The 24304-nt window shown below is 36.4% G+C and overlaps 1 protein-coding gene across 1 annotated transcript in view; it reads left to right on the top strand.

The window, feature by feature from the left end:
- The window catches only part of LOC125240607 (LIM/homeobox protein Awh), a 62239-nt gene that overhangs the window by 19645 nt on the left and 18290 nt on the right, over positions 1-24304 (top strand). Inside the window, exon 2 of the mRNA XM_048148567.1 lies at positions 13244-13425. Coding sequence (XP_048004524.1) covers positions 13244-13425 — 182 coding nt within the window. The remainder of the gene's footprint in view (positions 1-13243; positions 13426-24304) is intronic.

Below are 24304 nucleotides of genomic sequence, written 5' to 3' on the forward strand. Positions count from 1 at the left end.
TTGCTGATGAAACATGACAAGAGCCGATCCAACAGGCGATGATAGACAATTCCTCTTTCCCATGAAATCATTGGTAGAAAGTAAATTGAGACCACTTTTTGTATGTGAAGTCATTTTTTTCTTATATCTATTGGTTGTGAATAAATAGCGTGCGATGAGAGAAGGTATTTTAAACAAGTGTTGCTGCTATTTGAGGTGAAGTGTCCGCGTTCATCCTTATTTTATAAATTTAGATTACGAGGTATTTGGTAATAAAATGCCTCTACTTACATATTTTTAGATCAACAGGGTAGGCTAACTGTCAGTGATCCCAAACACGTCTTGATTTGTACCATGCACCAAAGACTTGTAATTCGGATATTTGTATTAATTCTACACAAAAAAGTTTTGGACATTTCTGTTTACTGTTTATATGGCCTGAAATTTATCGTTATTTTTACGGTCCGAAGGTAATAAAGGGGAAATTACATTGCATTTTGCATTGGCAAATTGCATTTTTCCAAAAATATATAGGGAGTTAATTGTAGGTAACTGCAGTCGTGATAGTCGTCAAGGGGGTAGGGAATAGTTAATTACTATTCAGCAATATCATACTAGTATAGGTGGTAATGTTGTAAGAGTTCTTGCACCTAAGGCCTATAGTCTACTATCATATGTTTATCATAGAAATATAATCATAGGTCTGAATGCCTCCCTTTTTCTCCAACGTGAAGAAGAAGGACGGCATGTTGTCTATGATCATATTTCGATGATAAACATATGATAGTGGATTAATGGCCTCTGAACCTTTTAGGTACAACACGAAATGTAGTACCAACTTCCATTGAAAGAAAAAGTGAAAGTTTTTCTTTTCACATACTGATCTGTTGTGAAAAATAATAGTTAAAAATCATACCTGTAAATTTGATAGACAAGTAATGTGCTCGTACTGTTCATAGACGTATAGGCATAGTTAGCATGACGTCAAGCGTGAGAGCAAACAGGCACGAAGCGGTGACGTCACCGTGGGTCGGAAGGTAACGGGGCGCCACGCCCAGCCCCGCCCCGCAGTCGGCCGGATGAACCCTCCTGTTGGCACAACTACCGTCGACGCACTGCAATGAAACTCGTACAGAACATCATTGTTTGTGATTTAAGCTGCAACCTACAGCCTGACCAAAAAGAGAAAATATAGGGGCGCCACCGTCTATCTTATCCGCTTTGCATATGGCAACACTATTTTGACACTTCTCTATTGGAAAAGAAAGTGTTCCTATGATAGAAAATAAACAGTTCCATTTCTTTTTGCCTACTCTTTTTTGCCAAGCTGTACAATCGGTCATTTATATGTACTTCCAGAGCCTAAACTCAGGTTGTGATGAAAATAAAATTGCCAGGATCTCAGCAATATAGTAGATATTTATATAACGAACAGGTCCAGCCCATGAACCTACAATTCTATGGACGGATAACTCCGAAGAAAAACCTGTGATTCCATCATCCACATTGATAGCTTTGTCTATGACCTCATCCACTAATCTCCCGTCAGTCAGATCGAGGCGCCCGTGGCGAAAACATCTCCAGAAAAATAAGAAAATATGCCTACATGCGTTGTCAAATTGTATAAAAATGACAACAATCGAAAGAAAAAAAATACGGAGCATCTTTTCATGCGTAAATTAATACTTTATCACGTTATTATGCGTAAAATCACAATATTAATTAATGTTCATAATCGTAAACCAACAAACTGCAAAACAAGAGTGTGACCAGTATTTTTTTTAAATAGTGTTTGCACATGGCGCACTGAGTCATTATTATTATTTCTAAGTTTCAAGTAAAATAATTAATTTTTGATAAATTAATTGAAGAATTGATTTACTTTTGTTCGAATTATATTTATTTTGATTTTAAATCTGCCATTGCTGGCTTGAAAGGTCGCCACCAAGCCATAAAATAAAATTTAAAAAAAACGTCCGCTATTGTTGGGTCATAGCCGGTCTTCAGTGAGACTCACTCTGTTCTATTACTACTCTGTGGTCCAGCCAGAGGTTTTAGAAAATTTGTGACGCTTTTCGCTTAATAGACACTCGCGGCATCGCGATACGCGCGCGAGTGTGGAGGGCGCTATAAAGGGAAAAACTAAATACAAATTAAAACAATAATATCCACGATCCCGAGCAGGATAACTGGATTTTTTTTAAATGTCTAAAACATTCCTGAAATGTGGTATGTTATGTAGTGCCTGTGTTAACAAAAGAAAATTTTATTTTAATATCCATCTACTTACACATTTGCTATTTAGCAACCTTGTAGAACCGTGGAATTGTACACCTATGTAGCCTGAAAAAAATCCTGTTTTAGACTGAATCCACAGACCACAGCGTATAAATAAAACTTGCTGAAATCGGGCGGTTTAGCACAACTAGCTCTCTTGCAACCTGCCAATTCTCCATACAAACGCTCTCGACTATTTCCTCCCTGGTTTTTGAAGATGATTTTTTCAACACAGATTATTATTATTTTTATCTGTGTCGGACCGTTCTGATTTTTTTGATATTTTTATTTTAAAAGACACTAGAGCCAATTAAAAATGTCTAAAAACGGCCTTTTTCAATATGGCTCAAAAAAAGGTGTGATACTAAAGATCGGTAACAATTAGCCAGAAAATCTAAACGGTCTGACACAAATTATTTCATTGTTATTAAGATTCTCAAATTTCGTTCCGTTTGAATACGTTTTGAAGGAGGAAACAGTTGAGAGCGGAACCTCGATTTTAAAGATTTTTTCGCAATATCTTTTAACTGAGTTGTTCTTATTGGACATTTTTTTTCGATAAATCTAGTTAATAACACTAGTATATTTAACTGAAATTCCCAAATTGAAAGGGGGACTCCTTTCCATTTTAGCATTTCGCTCCCGTAGCGTCTTAAACCACGGGCGACCAAAAAGTCGGCTATCTCTAGAGTAGGTATAATATATTTCTTTTCCCCACACTAGCTCGGAAACACGTGTTTTGTCCTTTAATACCAGCGGGTAAAAACGCATTTTATCCACTAGTGGGTAAAGTAATTTGACCTTGAATAAACTCAAATTAACTGCTTTAAAATTGATAAAAGTAGGTGAATCTAGTAATAAAGATGATTTACCACCTGTGGAGGTACTGGAAGCAGTATAAACGCATTTTTTTGCGTTGTAGTTTCCTCGCTATGTGAGGGGAAAAGTTTTGTGTTACACTCGGGTGCAAATTTTTACTTCTCGTGTGTTAAAAAACTCGCAAGCTCAGTATTCTATTCTCGAACCACTCGCTTCGCTCGTGGTTCAACTATAGAATCCTTTCACTTGCTCGTTTTTCAATTCCACACTCGGCGTTAAAATACAACTTTGCCCCCTTGTATAACAAATAACTATTATGTAAGTTAGGGTTTCATGCACTCTGCCAAATGGGATATTGGTAGATAATCCATTGAATCCAAATGTGTTACTTAGTTCTAAGTTGTGTTACATATTATTTAAAAATATTTTAAGCGCGTTACTCACGTGTTAAGTCGATATAGCGTTCGACATGTTCCGATCCATTTTCGAGGATCATTCTCAAGAGTAGCGACCCCGCCTGAACACGTGACACGTGACACGTGAACACGTTTTTAAATATGTTTGAGTCTCACGGGAGTTTTATGGTTAAAATTGTATTACATATTGTTTTTGGTTATTAAATAGCAACTTAGATGTGGCATACATACTCGTACATCTGTAAGCTAGTCTGTTTTGCAGAGCCCAGATTTTTTTTAAATCTTTTGCCGCAATACAGCCTGTATTATGTAAGTATTTTACCACCTAACACCTAAGCTAAATCGTCTAATGTTTAGGCGCGTTTCTACCGCTCGTGTTTTACGTTTTCGTAGGCAATAATGTGTCAACATTTACAAAATAAATTTTATACCTGCATATTCTAACACGTAAGTGTCACATTAAGGACAGTGGGATGTTTTTCATTTTAAGAATGCTACCACAATTTAATATAAAAGAAGCTACTATTCGATAGCGCAACATTTGCATATATTTGAATGAGGTTGCTGTCTTATCGTATGACGGATGTTCCTTGTGACCCGCGTCACCATAAAAACTGTGGACTGTAGAGTGGTGCGAATGGTGTGAAGCGGGCATTATTCTGCCGGAGCCTGCTGCGCTATTCTCCGCTTTGTATGCGCGGCCTGCCCGCAGCGCGCAGCGCTTGGCACGTCAACGACGTAAGTACATGTATTAATTTCATAAATAAATATCATCACTGAAAAGAGATAAAAACAATGATTTTAGGTTTAAGGCATACTATTTTAGCAAATGAGAAGGTCAGACTTTTGGACACGAAGTTAATTGTTTGATGAATCATGTGGTAATAAAATAAATTTCAGAGCAAAATAATGAGACATTTGTGTACTTATTAACAAGTGTCTCTTAAAAATTAATATACTTAAGTACATTTCTTCAGAAAGTCTTGATGCCAGAAAATGTATCGATGATAGAATAGCTTTTAACTTTGTTTTGACTCAGTGCAAGTTGAATTGAACAATAGGCTTATCATAGGCTTTAAAGTAATGACAATGCATAATAAATACTGATCGGCCATATTTATTTTTGTTCCGATTCGATGCAAGTTGGACAATCTAGTCTTTGATTAAAAACTAAAGTAGTGCGATAACCCAAGGTTCTTTACGATAATTTTCAAGGTAAGGGTCAAGATTCTTTTTGGAAATACAGGGAGTATTTTCAGCACCTAGATATGGTGGTACTTTATTGCACTAGTGCGAGAAGTGGTGCTTTATGTGCATATGTCGAAACTAGGGCCAAAAACTGAAAATCGTAGAACCACAGAGTAGTAATAGAACAGAGTGAGTCTCACTGAAGACCGGCTGTGACCCAACAATAGCGGACGTTTTTTTTTTAAATTTTATTTTATGGCTTGGTGGCGACCTTTCAAGCCAGCAATGGCAGACGGTTTGCGATGTGCAAACACGATTTAAAATCAAAATAATTATAATTCAGGTCAAAAGTAAATCAATTCTTCAATTAATTTATCAAAAATTAATTATTTTACTTGAAACTTAGAAATAATAATAATGACTCAGTGCGCCATGTGCAAACACTATTTAAAAAAAATACTGGTCACACTCTTGTTTTGCAGTTTGTTGGTTTACGATTATGAACATTAATTAATATTGTGATTTTACGCATAATAACGTGATAAAGTATTAATTTACGCATGAAAAGATGCTCCGTATTTTTTTTCTTTCGATTGTTGTCATTTTTATACAATTTGACAACGCATGTAGGCATATTTTCTTATTTTTCTGGAGATGTTTTCGCCACGGGCGCCTCGATCTGACTGACGGGAGATTAGTGGATGAGGTCATATGGCCGCTGTACACATATGGCCAACGGTTCCACCAACCCCCTTGGCCAAGTGTGTAGAGGGCTACTTGGCCGTAAGTTGGCAGTTGGCGCTTGCGCTTGCCGGCCAACCGATTGGTGTCGGTTTTTTGTCCACACATCAAAGGATCTTGGCGCCAATGGCCAACTGCGTTTACACGTTGGCGCTTCATTCAGTTGGTCATCAGCCGTCAGAGAGGACAGTAGTGAAATATTTACGAAAATAATAAGTTTATCTATGCCAATAATAGTGTAGATTTTAGGAAATAAAATAACCTTGCAAATGTTTAATGTATTTCCTAAAAAAGATAAACGTTCTTATCAGAATATTCAAAAGATTGTTAATATATCAAATAATTTAATTTTACTACGGGGTTATTATTTTTTAATCAAATTTTGCTGACAACGTAAAAGACCTAGAATTTCCTAGCCTTTTCCATTCCACGTCCATCTTTCATGAAGAGCCAATGCCAAGTGATTGGTTCGCCAATGTGTAAACAGCGGCTCTTATCTTGGCCAAGGGGTTTCACAAAGGGTTGGTGGAACCGTTGGCCATATGTGTACAGCGGCCAATAGACAAAGCTATCAATGTGGATGATGAAATCACAGGTTTTTCTTCGGAGTTATCCGTCCATAGAATTGTAGGTTCATGCGTAGAACAAATCACGTGCCTAGGGTAGGGGATATACGTAACTCGTGTTGATTTTTAACACTCCCTTCGGTCGTGTTTTCATTTATCGTCTCGTGTGTCGTTACACGTCTCGAATTTATTTCCCGCACTTGTATCGTAATGTACTAATTATGTGTGACCTAATTTCATTCATGGTGTGTTTACAGTCAAATATATAAATTGATACCTTACCTAACTTATTCAATAAAAATGTTACGGTATGTAGTCTACAAGAAATCGCAAGATGCATTCGGCTAAAAAGCGAATAAGTACACTACATCTGTTTCTAAAGTTACTGAAAACATTCCTTTTCTTCCAAACAAACGTCTACTGAAGGCAATTTAACGATACAGATTTGTTGAGACAAATATTTTGAATAAATTTCGTGAGTTTTCCGGCTGACTGCTTGCTCACGTCTCAGAAATCGTTTTCTCCCTCAATGCAAAACGGCGCCCGAAAAAATCTTTACAAACCGTCGAATATACAGCAATGTTATGGTAATGTACACGAAAACTGGATCTCATTTGCGTCCTATTGTGCAAACAAGAATGATTCCACGTCAAAAACTCTTCTTTGAATCAAGTTCGACTACTACGCCAGTAAATCTATATACTGGGCTGATACCTTTAATCAACAGCAAAAATGTGTCAATGTGCGCTTACTTATTGTAGGTACTTACTCGTATATGATAATTTAAGTACCTACAGATGGAAATCTTGGTCGCCGCAACTGCATTCCAAAAAATCTTTGAATAGCTCTCGCGTCCATTTAGCTCCAAAAGTAAAGCGCACCCACTACTAAACTTAATCTTTTCAATACATTTATCATGTTCAGCCGATAAAAACGCCATAGAGATCAGCCGTACACAATGAGATACAAGCTCTCGGTACCTGATGCGGCCGAAAGTCAATTATATTCAAATATAAATCGGATTTGCAAAGGTAAGCCCATGACAATAGAGGAGGCAGGCGCCGTGCGATGATGCCAGCTTTGAGCCGCTGTGGGCTAATGGTCGGGCGCGACAGTTTGCGACACAATGCCGCGGAGCGGGCGCTCCCGGTCCCGCCCGCGGCCGCCGGCACCCGGCGTCCGCGCCCGACCCGTATCCGATCTGCCATTATACTTCAAACACTGCCTTATGAACTCTCTTTCGTCACGCTAACATCATTTGTAGGCGTCGTTCCAAACGATTACTGCGCATATTAGTAGGTTTATAGAAAACCTATTAAGGGGTTTAATACGATCCTAATCAGAATATAATCAGGGATCAATATCACTAACGCAGTTCTAACTTTATGGTACGCATTTAGTGCTATGAAAACACCAAGTACTGCTTATCGTACTTGAATCAAATTCTTAGCCTTAAGCTAAGTCCAAGACCTCGTTGAAGTCTTTCTAACGGCTAAACAAATACGTTGTCTTTTAGAATTTAAACACGAAAATAAATAAGTATTGTTTATATGTTCCATATTTAAAAATTATAAATAGATCCGTATCAATATTTGAATATTGTGTGAGTTATCCGGTTACAGATTAATTTAGTAGACTCGTCACGCCCGGCAAAATGATCGCACAATGCGTTGGTAACGGCGCTTACACCACACGAGTGTTCGCTCGCCTATTGAGTGGAGTCGTTGTTGACTCTTTTGTTAACCTTTATTAGATATCTGTGTCTGCTGCGAAAAAAATGCCTCGAAACGATGTATCATTTCACTCTCACTACAAAAAATCTCTTTCATATCCTTTATTTGATTTTATAAGTCACGAAGGGAAGAATGTGGTAAGGAACGAAAACTTCCACGAAAGGAGCCGAATTATTGTTGAGAACATAAAACAGAGGAAATGCAAAATGATTACGGACAAGTCGGCCACTCATCTGAATATGCTTATGTGAATCATGTTCACAGTATCAAGTAATTAATGTTTAGACCAGTTAATGTATTTAATTAGGCGTCATGGAGCCCGGTACGCACGGTACGAAAGTCATAAACTTAGCAGAAAAACAAAAAGGAACGAACTCATTTGCATAATTTTAACTGAAATATAAAGTAAGCAAACCCTTTTAAATGGTGCGTTAAATATACTCAAACAACGTTATTATAAACGAGTAGCTGCTCACTCGGGTCCGACAGAGTGTCAAATGGCGGGCATCAAGCTGGAGAGGTCCTCACAATGCGACCACACCGGGTATCTATTATGCGCCGTTATCAATAGAACCCTTAAGAAATTTGTTACTAAGATTTTGATAGGTGGCAACTGGTTTTTGTTCGTGCAGGAACGGCACCGGGGGAGCCTCTACATAATGTTCGGGGCGACTACCAGCGAGGCTGGGCCGTCGGCCGGTGGGGCTGCGCGACCGCAGCCGCAACATATTTATTGCTTACAAAATGCTGTGAATTTGTTTTGGGGTGTCGGAGCGTCGCTAAACGTTAATGTTGTTCGTGTATTGTTTGTTATTATTTGATCGGTGGCCGGGTGCGCTTTTCGAGGAGTCAATAACTGCGGCACTTTAGGGTTTGTTGTAACGATGGGGCAAAAAATATGACACTGTTCAGCGTAGTTTATTGCTGAATTTGAAGTGGATGCATTAACATATGTCTAGCGCGTACTGGTATGAGCCGTTAGTTTCTCATAAAGATAAATAAATTAGGTAGACTCCATGGGCGTACTTATAACATTCTTGCATTGCGGATTTTTTTGTACTGTAATTTTGTAAAGATTCCACATTCTGAAGTTCTGAACCTAAATATTGGAAACTTTCGCTTGCTCGGGTATCAATGTTGGCACGTGCAGTTAAACTACAACTTTGCCCCCTTGTAAAACAAATAACTATTATTCGTCAAATAAGTAACACTGCATTACAGTAAATCAAGGCACCGTGAAACTTAAAAATAGAATAAAATGACCTACAGTATACACAAAACAATACACAGAGGAAAATCACCGAGTTCCTATCCCTCCCTCATTTTTTTTAGCATTAGAGAGAACGTAAAATCACGAAGCACAAGGTCTTTTATATGAAACATTTTTGCCACAACTGTCAGAATCATAAACAGACATTAAAAAAAATACTTTATTGTTTTCTACATTAAAATTATAAAAGTGCGCTTGTTATTTATATATAAATAATACTTACAATTACATAGTTAATTTGAAACATTTGTATTAAGTAATCTGTATTATTTAAAATTTCCTAATTTAGTTCTGGAAAGAAATATTAAAAAACCTGAAGAAGCAAACATTTGTAACTATCGGTTCATTTTATGAGCTGTCAAGTTTGTCAATGGTATTTATTTCTTTTTACTAGCTTTTGCCCGCGGCTTAACACCTTAGAAAGAGACAAAAAGTAGCCTATGTCACTCTCCATCCCTTCAACTCATCATCATCCTCCTTGCGTTATCCTGGCATTTGCCACGGCTCATGGGAACCTGGGGTCCGCTTTGACAACTAATCCCAAGATTTGGCGTAGGCACTAGTTTTACGAAAGCGACACCATCCCTTCAACTATCTCCACTTAAAAAATCACGTTTAGCCGTGAAAGACGGACAAACAAACAGACATTTATTATTAGTATGGATTAGGTATTTTTAGGGTTCCGTACCAAAAAGGTACAAACAGGAACATTTATGGTGCGACTCTGTCCGTCTGTCTGTCCGTCTGTCACATTCCTAAATATCTCGAGAACTACTAATGCTATCAACTTGAAATTTGGAATAGTTATGAACATTGTAAACCTCTACAAATAGAAAGTATATTTTTTTTAAATTTATGAATTTTGATTGTAGAAAATGGCCAAAATGAATGGGGGGCAAACTGTAAATTTCAAGTTACTAGGCCAAGTGGGATATCGTTAGAAAGAGCGCAAATTAAACGTAAATAAACTATTTTTTATATTTTTTTTGTTGTGGAAAAAAAAAGAATTTTGAAGGAAAATGTAAAAAAAAATACCGTTCCCCCCCCCCCCCCTTATCTCCGAAGTTTACCAACTAAAAATTATGAAAATTTTAGGAAACATTGGTTTTATGCTAAATATTACAGGAAAAATATAATCGTGTTTGTATCTTGGAAACTTATTTTTTAATTCACAAAAAACTTTTCATATTTTTATTTTCAAGTTACCCACCCTTGCGAATGTATATCGTCCTTCAAATTAATACGAGATGTTACGTAAACCGTCTTCTTTCTAATAAAGTAAAAACTGTTTAAATCGGTTAACATTATAAAGAATTATCCCTGAAAAACCAACATAGTATACAGGTCGCGCAAATTAGTTAGCGAATTCACCAAGAGATGGCGCTATACACAATAATGCTCATTAGTACCTATACTTTTGTCTTCTAGTCAAGTCATTAGAGTTATTGGCTACGTGCACGACAATTACGCCCACTACCATGTGAACCTGAAGTGGAAAATGTCAAAAAATTACATGTAAACAAACATTATATCTTAACGATTTTTTGTTAATTTTAAATAAATCGAATAACAAGAGCTACTATTTCAAGTGTAATTTAGGTAGATAGATTATAAAGACATGGATATAATACCAAAAATCAGTTTCCAAAGCATTACTCAAGGTATAAACTTCCAACCCCAGACTACAGAAAGAGTCAATAAATTGGTGCATATAAGGAATCTTGAAGAACATAGGAGTAATGGTACAAGTTCTTTGAGCTAGTGATATGGTATTCGCTAAACCTCCGTCCCGTTAATGCCATATAAAACAAATCTAAATGTAAGTACCTAGTCATGTCCGCGGCCGCAGAAATATCCAACACGGGGCTATTCCCAGGCTAGGCCTGAATCTTTAAGCATAATCTTTTACGGTAGGACAAATACTAACAGACTATTGAACAATATTAGGTAAACAAAGCTTAAATATAATTTATTATAATGTTTTGTTTTGACATGTAACTTACGTTTTCTCTTCACCGTAGCTATCCATTTAGTTCTTGGATCCTATTTCCAGTGTGCTCTAAGAAACGCATAGAACGTGCCACGACTATTTATGCCATTATTTGTACAATTAACAACAAAACAACATTGATGCCCCATATCAAACATTACACATTGTATTATATTGTATGAGTTTTGATAGATGACAACCACAATCAGTGTCGATTTTGACCACCGCAAGCACTGCGATCGCTTTGCTTACCCCCTCCATGCACTTCGCACGAAGCCAATATGAAAACATGAGATTATTTTAACTAGGTAGTTTGAAAGAAAGTTTGTACGGGACCCTCGGTGGGCGAGTTCGACTCGCACTTGGCCGGTTTTTTTTGTATTAACGTAGGTATAGAATTTTATGATACGAGCCCTTTTTTTGTTACTTTAATGTGCTTCATACAAACATAATATTTCATTATCATCCAATTTTTATATTATTATGCGATTTTTGTTAAAAAAAAATAATTATGTACAAATATTATTTAAGTTTAAGTTCTAGGTCAAGTCAAATTATATGTCGATGTAGTTTTCACTTTAAAGGAAAACTTTTTGGGAAAAGCATACATCCTCATCTGTCTCCTTACGAGTTTTAAATTCAGTTCAAAATATGACAATGGTTAATTTGTTTTACAAGGGGGCAAAGTTGTTTAACCGCACGTGTCAATATTGCTACCTCAGCAAGCGAAAGATAAGAAAGATTCCAATATCGAAATTAAAAAAGTGGAATCTTCAGCGCTGCGAGGGTTTCAAGGCACGAAGGTTAAACAAACTGTGCCTCAGACTGAAACAATTTTTTACTATGTTAAAAACAATTAATTAATTAATGTACACAAATATTGACAAGACCAAAACTGCGAATGTCCAACACCATACACCAGAAACGGGATGAATAAAATTGTAAATTCATTAATTATACCCTATATAATCCGTTTCCATAGTTTTATTTCAATATTTATGATTCAAAATCATAATTTATAGGTAAAATCTACCAGCCATCAATCTAACATCAAGTTAGAAATTGTATGAAATTACTTTGCACTCTTGTGGATAAAATGCAATTTTGCTATCTTAAAGCAATGCCCATTTTTTTTTTCAGAAAAATAATTATGTTAATCCCAAGTGTATATTTTACTTGCACAGTTTCCCGTTTGATTACAATGCAACTACATCAAAAGGGTGTAATATTTATACAACAGTTTTATTGGATTACACCCCCGCTCCGCGCGGGACAATCAAATACGAGTAAATACTGTTTGCGCCGCGGCTTTGTCTGCGGGCGCACATGTCGCCGGCGTCGAGATAATTATTGTGTCGCTAAACTAATTTCTTCTGCCCTTAGTGCGTTATCATGTGTAATTGTTGCAATTTGTTTTAATAGTTACCTACGACTCTCTTGGTAATTACTGCATTTTATTCAATCAAGATATGTAAGGTAAACTATTAGACTGGAGACTCCATACTAAAAACTAGAAGTTCACACCGAACTGAGAGCTTGAATTTGTTGCACTTTCTTGCAAATCATCATCATCCTCCTTGCGTTTCCCGGCATTTGCCACGGCTCATGGGAGCCTGGGGTCCGCTTTGATAACTAATCCCAAGATTTGGCGTAGGCACTAGTTTTTACGAAAGCGACTGCCATCTGACCTTCCAACCCGAAGGGTAACTAGGCCTTATTGGAATTAGTCCGGTTTCCTCACGATGTTTTCCTTCACCGAAAAGCGACTGGCAAATATCAAATGACATTTCGCACATAGGTTCAGAAAAACTCATTGGTACGAGCCGGGTTCGAACCCGCGACTTCCGGATCGAAAGAATTTGCGCACTTTCTTGCAAATAGATACATAAAATATCATCAAGTTCAGGGAGTGTTGCGGACGACAACATCAACTTCATATAAATTAGTCGCCCGGTCGGTCCGCGCCGCGTCACCACATCTCGGACACTGGCGATCAAAATATATGAAAGAGGCGCATTCCTAGCACACATTCTAAGTTCGTGTAGGTGAAGCGTACCATGCTTGTATGAGTGAGATATGACAGGTCGACTGTTCGCGTTTTTGACAGGCGGTAACTGTGAGGTAACCGAAAGGGGGTGGGCGGCACTTTCAGCGGGGAGCCGGAGTGGCCATACTGTACGATAGTACTGTTTATTATACTGTGGCGTGACATTAAAACGAGCCTTACAGATACAGATATAATCAGGTAACCGTATTGTTTGCAGACAGAGCACCGCACGTGCTGCGCGTGCGGGGAGCCGATCGCGGACCGCTTCCTGCTGGAGGTGGGCGGCGGCGCGTGGCACACGGCCTGCCTGCGCTGCTGCGTGTGCGCCGTGCAGCTCGACCGCCACCCCTCCTGCTTTCTGCGCGACCGCCAGGTCTACTGCAAGCAGGACTACGCCAAGTGAGTACTGTCTGCACACGAAGCAGGTGGCGGCGCGAGGCGGGACCGTCGCGGACCGCTTCCTGCTTGGAGGTCGCAAATCTCGAATATTTTCTTCTTATAGGTCAGCAACCTTGGCTCTTAGACGTAACAAATGTTATAACTGTTATAAACCAGCATGTGAAGAAGGAGAGTTGTTTGTTTTGACTTTTGATCAATATTTTCAAAAATGTGTGTAAGACCAAAAATGTGCATCACCTTCCTATGCCAATTAGAAAGCTTTTTTCTAGTATTTCTTACTTTGATTATTTTATGGATTTGTAAAATAATAGTCTTTTATATATTTATTTTACAATCAAATTAAACAATACTTATAAATATACACAACAAAAAAAAATTGACACTAAAACTAAATATAAAGTAATAGTAGAATTAGATTTATAATCAAGGGATGAAACTGAAAGGCGCCCATTTTTGTGAGGAGGTGTGGCCCTCAAAAGTAGTGAAAAGGTAAATAAAGTAATGCCTACCCCATGACTGAAATGGTATTTAGGTACCTTTCACCCGAGTTGAACACTAGTTTTGATCTCACAACAATTTAGGGTAAGGAAAGTATCGAATGAGAAGTAAATCATGGAATGGAAATTAATGTTTTATAAATAAAAACCTCTAAAAGCAATTGAAAATAAAATTGAAGAGTTCTGTCGATTCTGTATACAAAGAGCCAAAAACACCAGGATTTGTGAGAGTCAGGTAATCAGGTTATTTTAACACTTTATGCGTAATCGCCCAAATTAGATATACTCGTAATATAAAGTATCTAGGTCATACTACAATATTATTTTCCCCTCACTAGCTCGGAAACACGTGTTTTGTCCTTTAATACCAGCGGGTAAAAACGCATTTTATCCACTAGTGGGTAAAGTAATTTGACCTTGAATAAAATCAAATTAACTGCTTTAAAATTGATACAAGTAGGTGAATCTAGTAATAAAGATGATTTACCACCTGTGGAATTCCTGGAAGCAGCGATAAACGCATTTTTTGCGTTGTAGTTTCCTCGCTGTAGTGAGGGGAAAAGTTTTGTGTTACACTCGGGTGCAAATGTATTTTACTTCTCGTGTGTTAAAAAACTCGCAAGTTCAGGATTCTATTCTCGAACCACTCGCTTTGCTCGTGGTTCAACTATAGAATCCTTTCACTTGCTCGTTTTTCAATTCCACACTCGGCGTTAAAATACAACTTTGCCCCCTTGTATAACAAATAACTATTATCTATTTTCATTTGTCCCATTGTATGTCTGTGTTATGTCCGTAATCACATCTTGCAAGTAAAATTTGATCCAATGGCAATGCCAATTTTCCATGACTAGACTAGACCCGGCACCCGTTTGCTTCAAGTCGGCAGCTTGGGACATCACAAGGCATTATTTGCATGGTAATGTCATAGGTACAAAATATTACTACCTATTAATGTCGAGAAATAATAATTAAGTAATTAGTTTTAATTTTTATGTTTACTGCATATAATAATTAGTAGGTATATTAAATGTACATAAGTATGTAATAAAAGTAGTTGTATTAATGTTGTGGTTTCCAAGTTACTCTGTTCAGCGGCACTCTTTGTAAAGAATAGGTACGGTGTTTTTTTATACATGACTTTTGTTGCTTTCGAGCACAAAATCACGGTAGAACTATTGATATTTTATCGTCTGTCGTACTGATGTAGATAAGTAAGCACTCTCATGAATTTGAATTTGATATCAAATACCTGACCAACAGTTCCGTAAAACACAAATCAACGTTACAATCGTTTAGACGGTCAAACGTTAATCCTTTACAATACGCTGCCTACGTCCAATTAACCTTCGACGTATTAGAAATAACCGAAGTCATCATTTTCCAAGTCATCCGTGATGCCGAAATATCCGACCAGAATCGAAATCACTGCGGTATGCTAGGTATGGCATCGGCGAGATGGTTATTGTGAGAGTGGTTGGGTTGCACGAGGTATGTGCGGAGGTATGCTCTCAGGGTAGGCGGTCCGGTGTGTAGCCGACCTCTGACCTGCTTGCGCGCTGTGTGGCGAGCGTGATGATGCACTATTGACAGGCTCTAGGCACACGTCGCTCTTTTTGTGATATTATAGCGGAAAGTTCTGAATCGATACCCACTAGCATTATTGACGTCTGACCGATGCTCGCTGCAGCAATACTGGCCTATTTATCATTTAAGGTTTGCCTTATAAGGATGGAGGGACCAAATATAGAATGGTCGCTTGTTTTCTTGTTGAGTATTGAAGTATATCCTTTAGCTATTTCAGATACGTAAAACATATATGCGGTAATGAATAATGATAGGTACCTACCATGGAAGTTTAAAAATAAAACTAATAAGGAGCTAGAACTAAAAGGAAGTTTAGTTTTCTAAAACAGCTCTGCATCCGATCCGATTTACATAAACATCACTTTAAATGGGAAATAAAGCGTCCTCTCGCAACAGGTGCGTGAGAACATATCGACTAAATAAAAAAAACAGGCCAACGTACCGAAGAGTGGTTTTATTGAAAATCCGTCGGACGAGTGTAGCACAACAAAGCGGTGACGGGGAACGTTGCCAGCGTAAAAAATACACCGGCGAGTCTGCTCCATGACTTGCAACACTGGCGTTTTCATTTGTCATTTATTATGATTGTGATAACTGGATGCGACGTGGAACCATATATTTTAATCGAGACAGCTAGCGGCCAACTCAATGGTCCTCGGAACGAAAACGCTCCTTCGCGGTGGTATCCGAAATGAAAGTAGATCTATCATAAATGATATGATAGGTCATGATGTTTTACTAGAATACCTGATATTAAGTAATTAATTAGTAACTAAATCATTCACATGCACATGTACCTATAAGCAATGTATAGATTTATAGATATAGTCAGCGCAACATAATACATGTGTATTTACTTAAAATGACGAAGTACTTCAACCTTACCTCAAGCTAAGGCTATCAGTTAATCCATAGATCTTACCTTCAGAAATGCAAAGGCAACCCGCCATTTTCATTAGAAGTAAGTATTAATTAGTAGTAGTAACACAAAATCTTTTCAAATTATGAATCTAAACCTCCTTCCTCAGAAAGCAATCAAATATTGATTTGTGAAATTCGCAAGGAAATCAGTAGCTTTACTTAATCGCGAACGCACAGACAGACAGGCCCCGCGGGGGGCTTGGTTTTATAAGTTGTAGTGATACTGATAAGGGTCATTCATAAGTTCATAAACTGTCAAATATTGATTCTTAGGCTTATTATAAATACATTATTTTTAGCAACGATATATATACCGGGACTAACAAAGTCCATACCTACATAAATTGTGTAACCCTGAAATGTATGGGTCTGTCAGGGATAAAACTAGATGGCGCTGTTTCGCAGCCTGGAAGTGGCAAAAAACATATTTTCACCACACCAACTGGTAACGGCTTACTTTGCTATTCGAAAACAGATAGCAAAATTGCAATTTATCCACAAGAGTGCAAAGTAGTTTCATACAAATTTTAACTTGATGTCTTAAGCTGGCTGGTAGAATTTACCTATAAATGATGATTAAGAATCATAAATATTGAATAAATTGATGGATTTGATTTAGTTTAATGTTTTATAGTCAATATTGGAATCTTTCGCTTGCTCAGGTATCAATATTGGCACGTGCGGTTAAACAACTACTTTGCCCCCTTGTAAAACAAATAACTATTTTTCCTAATATTTTTGCGTATTTTTATTTTTTATAAGAACAAATGACATATTTTTTTATTTTAATACATGAAATCACGTCAATACACATTGTGAAAAAAAAATTGTATTTAATAGGTAGCGCTAAAAATTGAGGTACGATTCTTAGTACTAAAGATTGTCATTATTGTCAATCCTATAAATATAAATCATCCTTGTTTATAGCATGTACTTAGAACCAAGTCAGTGATCGTGAATCTCAAAATAGTAAATACGTATAATATATATGTGAATTACGTATTGTAAACCAGCAATAACATGTTGCACTTCGAATACAACAAAAAATAGTGACATGTCGCTGTGACCGGACTAAATCTCAATATAGTCCTGCGGCGCTGGCTATATTTTGAGCCCTAAGTTAAAATAATATTAAAGTCGATTCTGTTTTCGTTAATAGATACATTGTTAATTTATACATTTTACATTTCGTTTTGTGCAAAGTACGTAAGTTGCTTTTTCAGTAATTTGGTAAATTGTCGTTATAATTTTTGTTTTGACCTAATTTGCTCAAAAAAATATTCGAGATAAAACATGTAACTGTGTTGGATTTAGAATGATATTTTTAACATGTATAAGTAGTTTGTGCAAATTTTGTCAATTGCGATATGGTATTATGTCATACCTAGCGAAACAGATACAAAAAAATATTCATGTTAAAAAAAATAAGAAACGTCGCTTTGACTCCTTAAAATATGCCAATGAACTGATATTGTGCTGTCTTAAACAATTGCTTTATTAAAATTGCAATAATTTAGCCAAAATGTAATCTTAACATTACAAAAAAATATTAGAGTTACTAGAGTTTACATCTCATCAACTTAAAAGACATGATAAATAAGATACATGAATTTGTGCAAGTTTAAGCAATTGCTCCTTAAATAATACGATATTAATATTAATTTTATTTGCGTACGATCGAGTCAAGCGGGCGCAATCCACGCGGCGCGGGTAGTGTAGGTATCAGCGCGGCAGCGGGGAAGGGCAATGACCTCTCTCGGCAATCGACAAAGACGCGTTGCGTATAAAACGCGTTTATTTAAACTGTGCGCCCAAATGAAGCTATTTAATTCAAAGCCTGTTGTGTTCGGTATTAGAGTAGCATTTTAACTAAATAATATTTATGTTTCCCAGATATAAATTATTTCAGGCATAAAATAATTCCATTAAAAATTAGCGTGCCTTGTTACTTGTAACACGAATTAGTATGAATATTATGGTCCCGGCCGGCAAAAAGCATTTATCGAAATCTGTATAATTTATTTTGACAATTGTCAAAATATATCAAAATGACATTTTTCATATCCACCCGCTATATCGCTTTTTGTTGTACATTATTTTATTTTTATAATAGACATTACGATTTACGATACAAGTGCGGAGAAAAGGAAGTTCGAAACGAGGGGCGATAAATTAAAACAGGACTGGAGGGAGTATTTTAAGTTGACATGAGTTATGAATTTCCTTTTTCGCACGTGTATCATACAACGTCTTGCAGTACAGATGGCCCTTCGAAGTCTTCCTCTACTTATACTTCTCGCGCTAGCGCGTAAAAAAAACACCATCTGTACTGAAAAGTAACTTTATTATACAATTATTACAAACAAATTGTCAAAAGTCATTTTGATCATATAATCTGTCAAAATGTGATTTTGGGTAAAAAATGTCAAACTGGAATTACGAGTCTAAAATGTCAAAAAAGCATGTTGAGTCAAGACAAGACTGTCAAAATGTAATTTTGAGTCAGAACACTCAGAACTATCAAACTGACATTTTGGCTCGAATCTTATTGACATTTGCTGTCATAACTGTCAGAATGAAATTTTGGGACCAAACTGTCAAAATATATTTGGATCAAAACTGTCAAACGTCTGAGATCAAACCTGTCAAAATGACATTTTGAATCAAAACTGTCAAAATCTATCATTTGCCATTAAGGTACTATATCTTATACAACGGAATGACTTCAATTTACATTTTGGGTTAAAACGATCATATTGACATTTGCTGTCAAAAGTGTCAAATTGACATTTTGGTCAAAACCGTCAAATTTAAATTTTGCTCTAAACTTTCAAATTGACATTTTGGTCTAAACTGTTAAATTGACATTTTGGTCAAAACTGTCAAATTGACATTTCGCTCAAAAGTTCAAAACTGTCAAATTGACATTTTGGTCCAAAAAGTAAAATTGTCATTTTGGTCAAAACTGTCAAATTGACATTTTAAGTCAAAACTGTCAAATTGACATTGTGTTAATTCTGTTATATTGAAATTTTGGCTCAACAGAGTCAAAATGTCACTTTGGGTCAAAAATTAAATGTAGGGGCAAAACTGTCAAATTAACATTTGCTTTAAAACGATCAAATTGGCGATTATCTATTGAACTGTCAAAATATATTTTCGATCAAAACTTCCGAATTGACGTCTAATTTCAAACCTGTCAAAATAATATTTTGAATCAAAACTGTCAAAAATTGTCAATTGCCTTTATGGTATGTGTAATCTGTCGTGTTGACAACGGAATGACTTCTCTTTACACTTTGGGAATTTATGGGTTAAAACGATGATATTGTCATTTGCTGCCAAAACTGTCAAATTGATATTTTGGTCAAAACTGTCAAAATTGCATTGTGTCAATTCGGTCATATTGCCCTTTGGGTTAACAATGTCAAAATGTCACTTTTCTCCAAAAATGTAAAAATGAAATTTTGGGTCAAAAATGTCAAATTTTCATTTTGGGTTAAAACGATCAACTTGGCATTGGTGCTCAAAATTGTCAAATTGACATTTTGGGTCAAAACTGTCAAAACGATATTTTGGGCCAAAACTGTCAAAATGACATTTTGAACTAAAACTGTCAAAATCTGTCAATTGTCTTTAAGGTACCTACGTAAGTAGTTTATACAACGGTATGACTTTATTTCTAAGCAAGAACCCAAGTTAGTCTAATTTGACTGTATGACTCATACACCGTGTTTTTTTTTCGTTTTCCATGAAATTCGACATGCAGTTAGGTTCATTATCGGGAACCACCTGGTATACAACGTGTATTTATTGATATCCGTTAACTTTAAGGGAAGTTTGCTTAGGTGAATTACAATTAATTTCTCTAAGAAAAAGAAAGTAATTTAAAAATAAATTTAATGAATCAATTAGTGTAGTAAAAAAAAGTGTAGTACGGCCTTTATACTTTCAGAATACTATTTATTATGACATGTGACGTCAATTACTAGACACTGGTTGAATGTTATTTTATTCTTGTTTCTCACACGGATTTAACTTTAGGAAATTTTATAGGATGTCACACACGTGTCCAGTAATTAAATTTATTTTTTTAAATAGATCGATAACCGTACAACTTAAGACGCTGGTTTCATAGATAACATACATACATACATGCATACAATCACGCCTGTTTCCCAGAGGGGTAGGCAGAGATCACGGATTTCCATTTACTACGATCCTGACAAACCACTTTCGCTTCACACACTTTCATAACGTTTCTTATACACGCCACGCACGTCGGTTTCGAGTACTTCTGACCTGGCCTTTTTGCAATATTTCTCCGATTTGATCAAGAAACGATAGATAATTCATATGTAAATATATAGATTCATAGATAAATAATTGTTTTTGACCTAAAGAACCTTTCCTTAAAGTTAACGGAATTCAATAAAAACACAGTGTATAAAATCTAGGAAAATATAGAAAAAAAAACGTTACTCTTTTTTGGGTTTTGCATCAGCTCTATGGTCAGTTAATCACTTCCTTAAATACTTCCCGTTATAAAAATTACACCCTGTATTGTGTAACGAAAAACTGAAATTAATAGTTACAATAATAAATATAATCACGGTGTAGGAATAGGATACTATACTGGATCAAATTACCCCCATATTGGGAGAAAGGCGAATTTACCGCAATTACGAGGATTTCGTAGGGAAATGTAAAATGAAATCATATTTTCGATGCGATACCTTCACGTGTTTTCGAAATATACAGATTGGTATTTTCGTTAATAATGTAATAAAATAAAGTTCAGTAATATATGTGTAAGTTTTAATTGGGAAGACATGCAAAAAATTGGGAGAATCCCGTCAAATCCCGACCATCTGGCAACCCTAAATTATGCATGACTGCGCACGAGACGTATGTACTTACGCCGCGAGGCAGCGCGGCGTCGTGCCAGTGGCACGCCCCAACCTGATTGGTTATCGGTTGCGCGCCACACTGCGCGAAAATTTAAAATACTTTGCTATTGAAATATCGTCAAATATTGAAAACCCATTGATCAAAACCGCACAAATTAAATTTGATGACTCGATATTATATTATAATAATATAGACGTCAACTTATGAACATGAAATTTTTTTTTGAGGATTTGAACGGGTTTTTATTACAAAATATTTTTTTTAAATATAAGCAATCTATGAATGTCGCACACTTTTAAAAATATAAGATATTTTAATGCCCTGAATCGTACAAGACTTCACTTACTGACTCTAATATTTTTTAAGGGTTTTAGGATCAATATTAAAAAAATTTTAAATATCATTAAACCCATGGATGAAAATTGCACAAAATGCATATATACATCGGCAACCACTTTGTTTTTAGACAAATACAAATAATTTCTTCTCGAATATTTTTTTGACTGAACACTGCTTAAAAAGAGAAATACCTAAAGTTCGTGCTAAGCAAGTACCTAGGAACGCACAAAACATTATTTTTATATTTGATCAATAGTCTAAAAACTATATGCAAAAAATAAGCAACATGAATATTATCGAAACCTCAAAAGTTATCGCTACCCGACTAATAAGGGTTAGGTCAGATGGCAGTCGCTTTCGTAAAACTGGTGCCTACGCCAAATCTGGGGATTAGTTGTCAAAGCGGACCCCATCAGGCTCCCATGAGCCGTGGCGAAGCAACGCAAGGATGATGATGATAATGATGACTGCTGCTATGCTATGGCTCTACAAATAAGATTGTGTCAGATTTATTTTGCGTCCTTCGTTGCGTAGTATATTATGCTCACTGTACTTGCTTTTACATACTTAAAATATTCAAACAGTTCGTGATCATAGGGTAGATACATATTATACTCAAAGATTATAGGTAGATGTAAGAATCCAAGTTTGATTACAAGGTCACGGCATGTCGAACGTCACGAACGAACAAAAAGTGTCCGTTTCACAAAGCAGGAGAACATTCGCGTATCAACTATCAATTCACATCCTTGACATTAAAAGTATTGATCGATGATGCCACCAGAATTTGACGGGCGGCATATAGTTATCATAACATTTTTTAAACTCTTCACGTATAACATCAGTCTGTTTCAACCAGGTCCCAATTAAAGATCGTAACAGCAATTACTAATTACCACGCCCTTTTATCTGCTTAAAAGACCTTAATTCACAACGGGTAAGTACTTACTTTTTAACGGCTATTTTAGCTGTTAGGGTCCGTGCACACTGAGAGCGGTCTGAAGTTCTGTGTTCGCATTGTTTGGCCAAAGCGTTTTTTGTGTTCCATTTTTATTTGTGTTGTCGTACATATACTTATATAATTGGGAACCTCCTTTCTTTTGTAAGTCGATCAATAAGTATTTTTAGTATATGTATTCTACTAGTCAGAGCTAAAATAGTTAATTATATTTCAGTAGGTACGCTTAAACTTTCATAATCCATGTTATTTTGGTGGCACGATTATGGTAGTTACGTTGTTATTAGGTACACTACTACGCATATATCTGTCTACTTTAGTATATTGTTATATCTAAAGAGGTTTACTGCTCGACGTTCGTGTATTATGTTTCGGCCTGAGTAGATCTAAGACTATCGCGCGGCGTTCTCTTAGACCGCGTTCAGAATACAGTTATTAGCTAAATCAAGATCGTACAAATCTGAACGCGGAACGCAGAGCTCTAGACCGAGTGCTCTCTGTGTGCGCGGACCCTTAGGCATATGATGAAAAAGGGCTTCTAAATAAAACGTTATTCCTGGTTAAATATGTCTATAAATGATGACATTGATGACTGTTTCGAATACGTAAATTAAATTGAAAAAAAAATACCGTCCCATAGTCTTAAAAAGTATTGGTACTTGCATATATTATATCTTGTTTATCAGAGAAATGCTGATATAATAGTATTTTATGCAACTGGTCAAAAAAGGTGAGTGGCGTGGGTAACAATTTGAGGCGAAGCCGAAAATTGTTAATAAAGACGCCACGAGCATTTTTTGACTCAGTTAAACACCGTTGCATACAATACTTTTTCTACGACCAAGCACTTATTTTGAAAGAAAATTATAAATCAACAAATACCTACTTTCAGTCATCTTAGTTATCTAGTGGACCGCCTACCATTTTGAATATGCAGTTTGAGTGCAAACATAAAAATAAAACTGTCTATGGTATGGTTCTTTGAAGCATGGCCACTAAGACGAATCGAGTTTTTTTTTTTTTTTTTTTTTTTTTTTTGAGGAACAGGTAAACCATTTGACCGCAATCTCACCTGATGGAAAGTGCCGATGCAGTCTAGGATGAAGCACGTTTACCCAAAAAATGTCTATTCACTCTTGAGTCGAGTTGAGTCGAGTTCTCATACATTTGAATGCGATTCGACGCGTCGCCAATGAACGCAGTAGAAAACGAAGGAGTCTCGACTCTGCGAATTGGTTTGTTAAGTTGGTAGCAATGTATTTACTGAACTGTAACAGCTATATCGTGCTACTGCTACTAAATGTTTTCAGGGTATAGACTAGATAGACTTGTCCTGACATCTTTTATGTAGGGTTTTAAAGTTCTATGCACGACCTTGTAACTCACGAATAACAGTACGGGAGTAGAAAAAAAGTATAATATGTACCTTTAATGGCTGTACCCACATGTTCATTCGAAATTACCCTAATGCACCTTACTAAAATTAAAATTTTGAAAAAACCCCCGACCGCGACATAGTAGACCGATTTTCATGAAACATGGCTAAGAACACTCCCGACTAACTCAGTTTTCAAACAAAAAAAACTAAATCTAAATCGGTTAATCCGTTCAGGAGCTACGATGCCACAGGCAGACACACACACAGACAGACAAACAGACAGACAGA

The sequence above is a fragment of the Leguminivora glycinivorella genome, chromosome Z (assembly GCF_023078275.1).
Source record: "Leguminivora glycinivorella isolate SPB_JAAS2020 chromosome Z, LegGlyc_1.1, whole genome shotgun sequence".
Classification (NCBI taxonomy): Eukaryota; Metazoa; Arthropoda; class Insecta; order Lepidoptera; family Tortricidae; genus Leguminivora; species Leguminivora glycinivorella.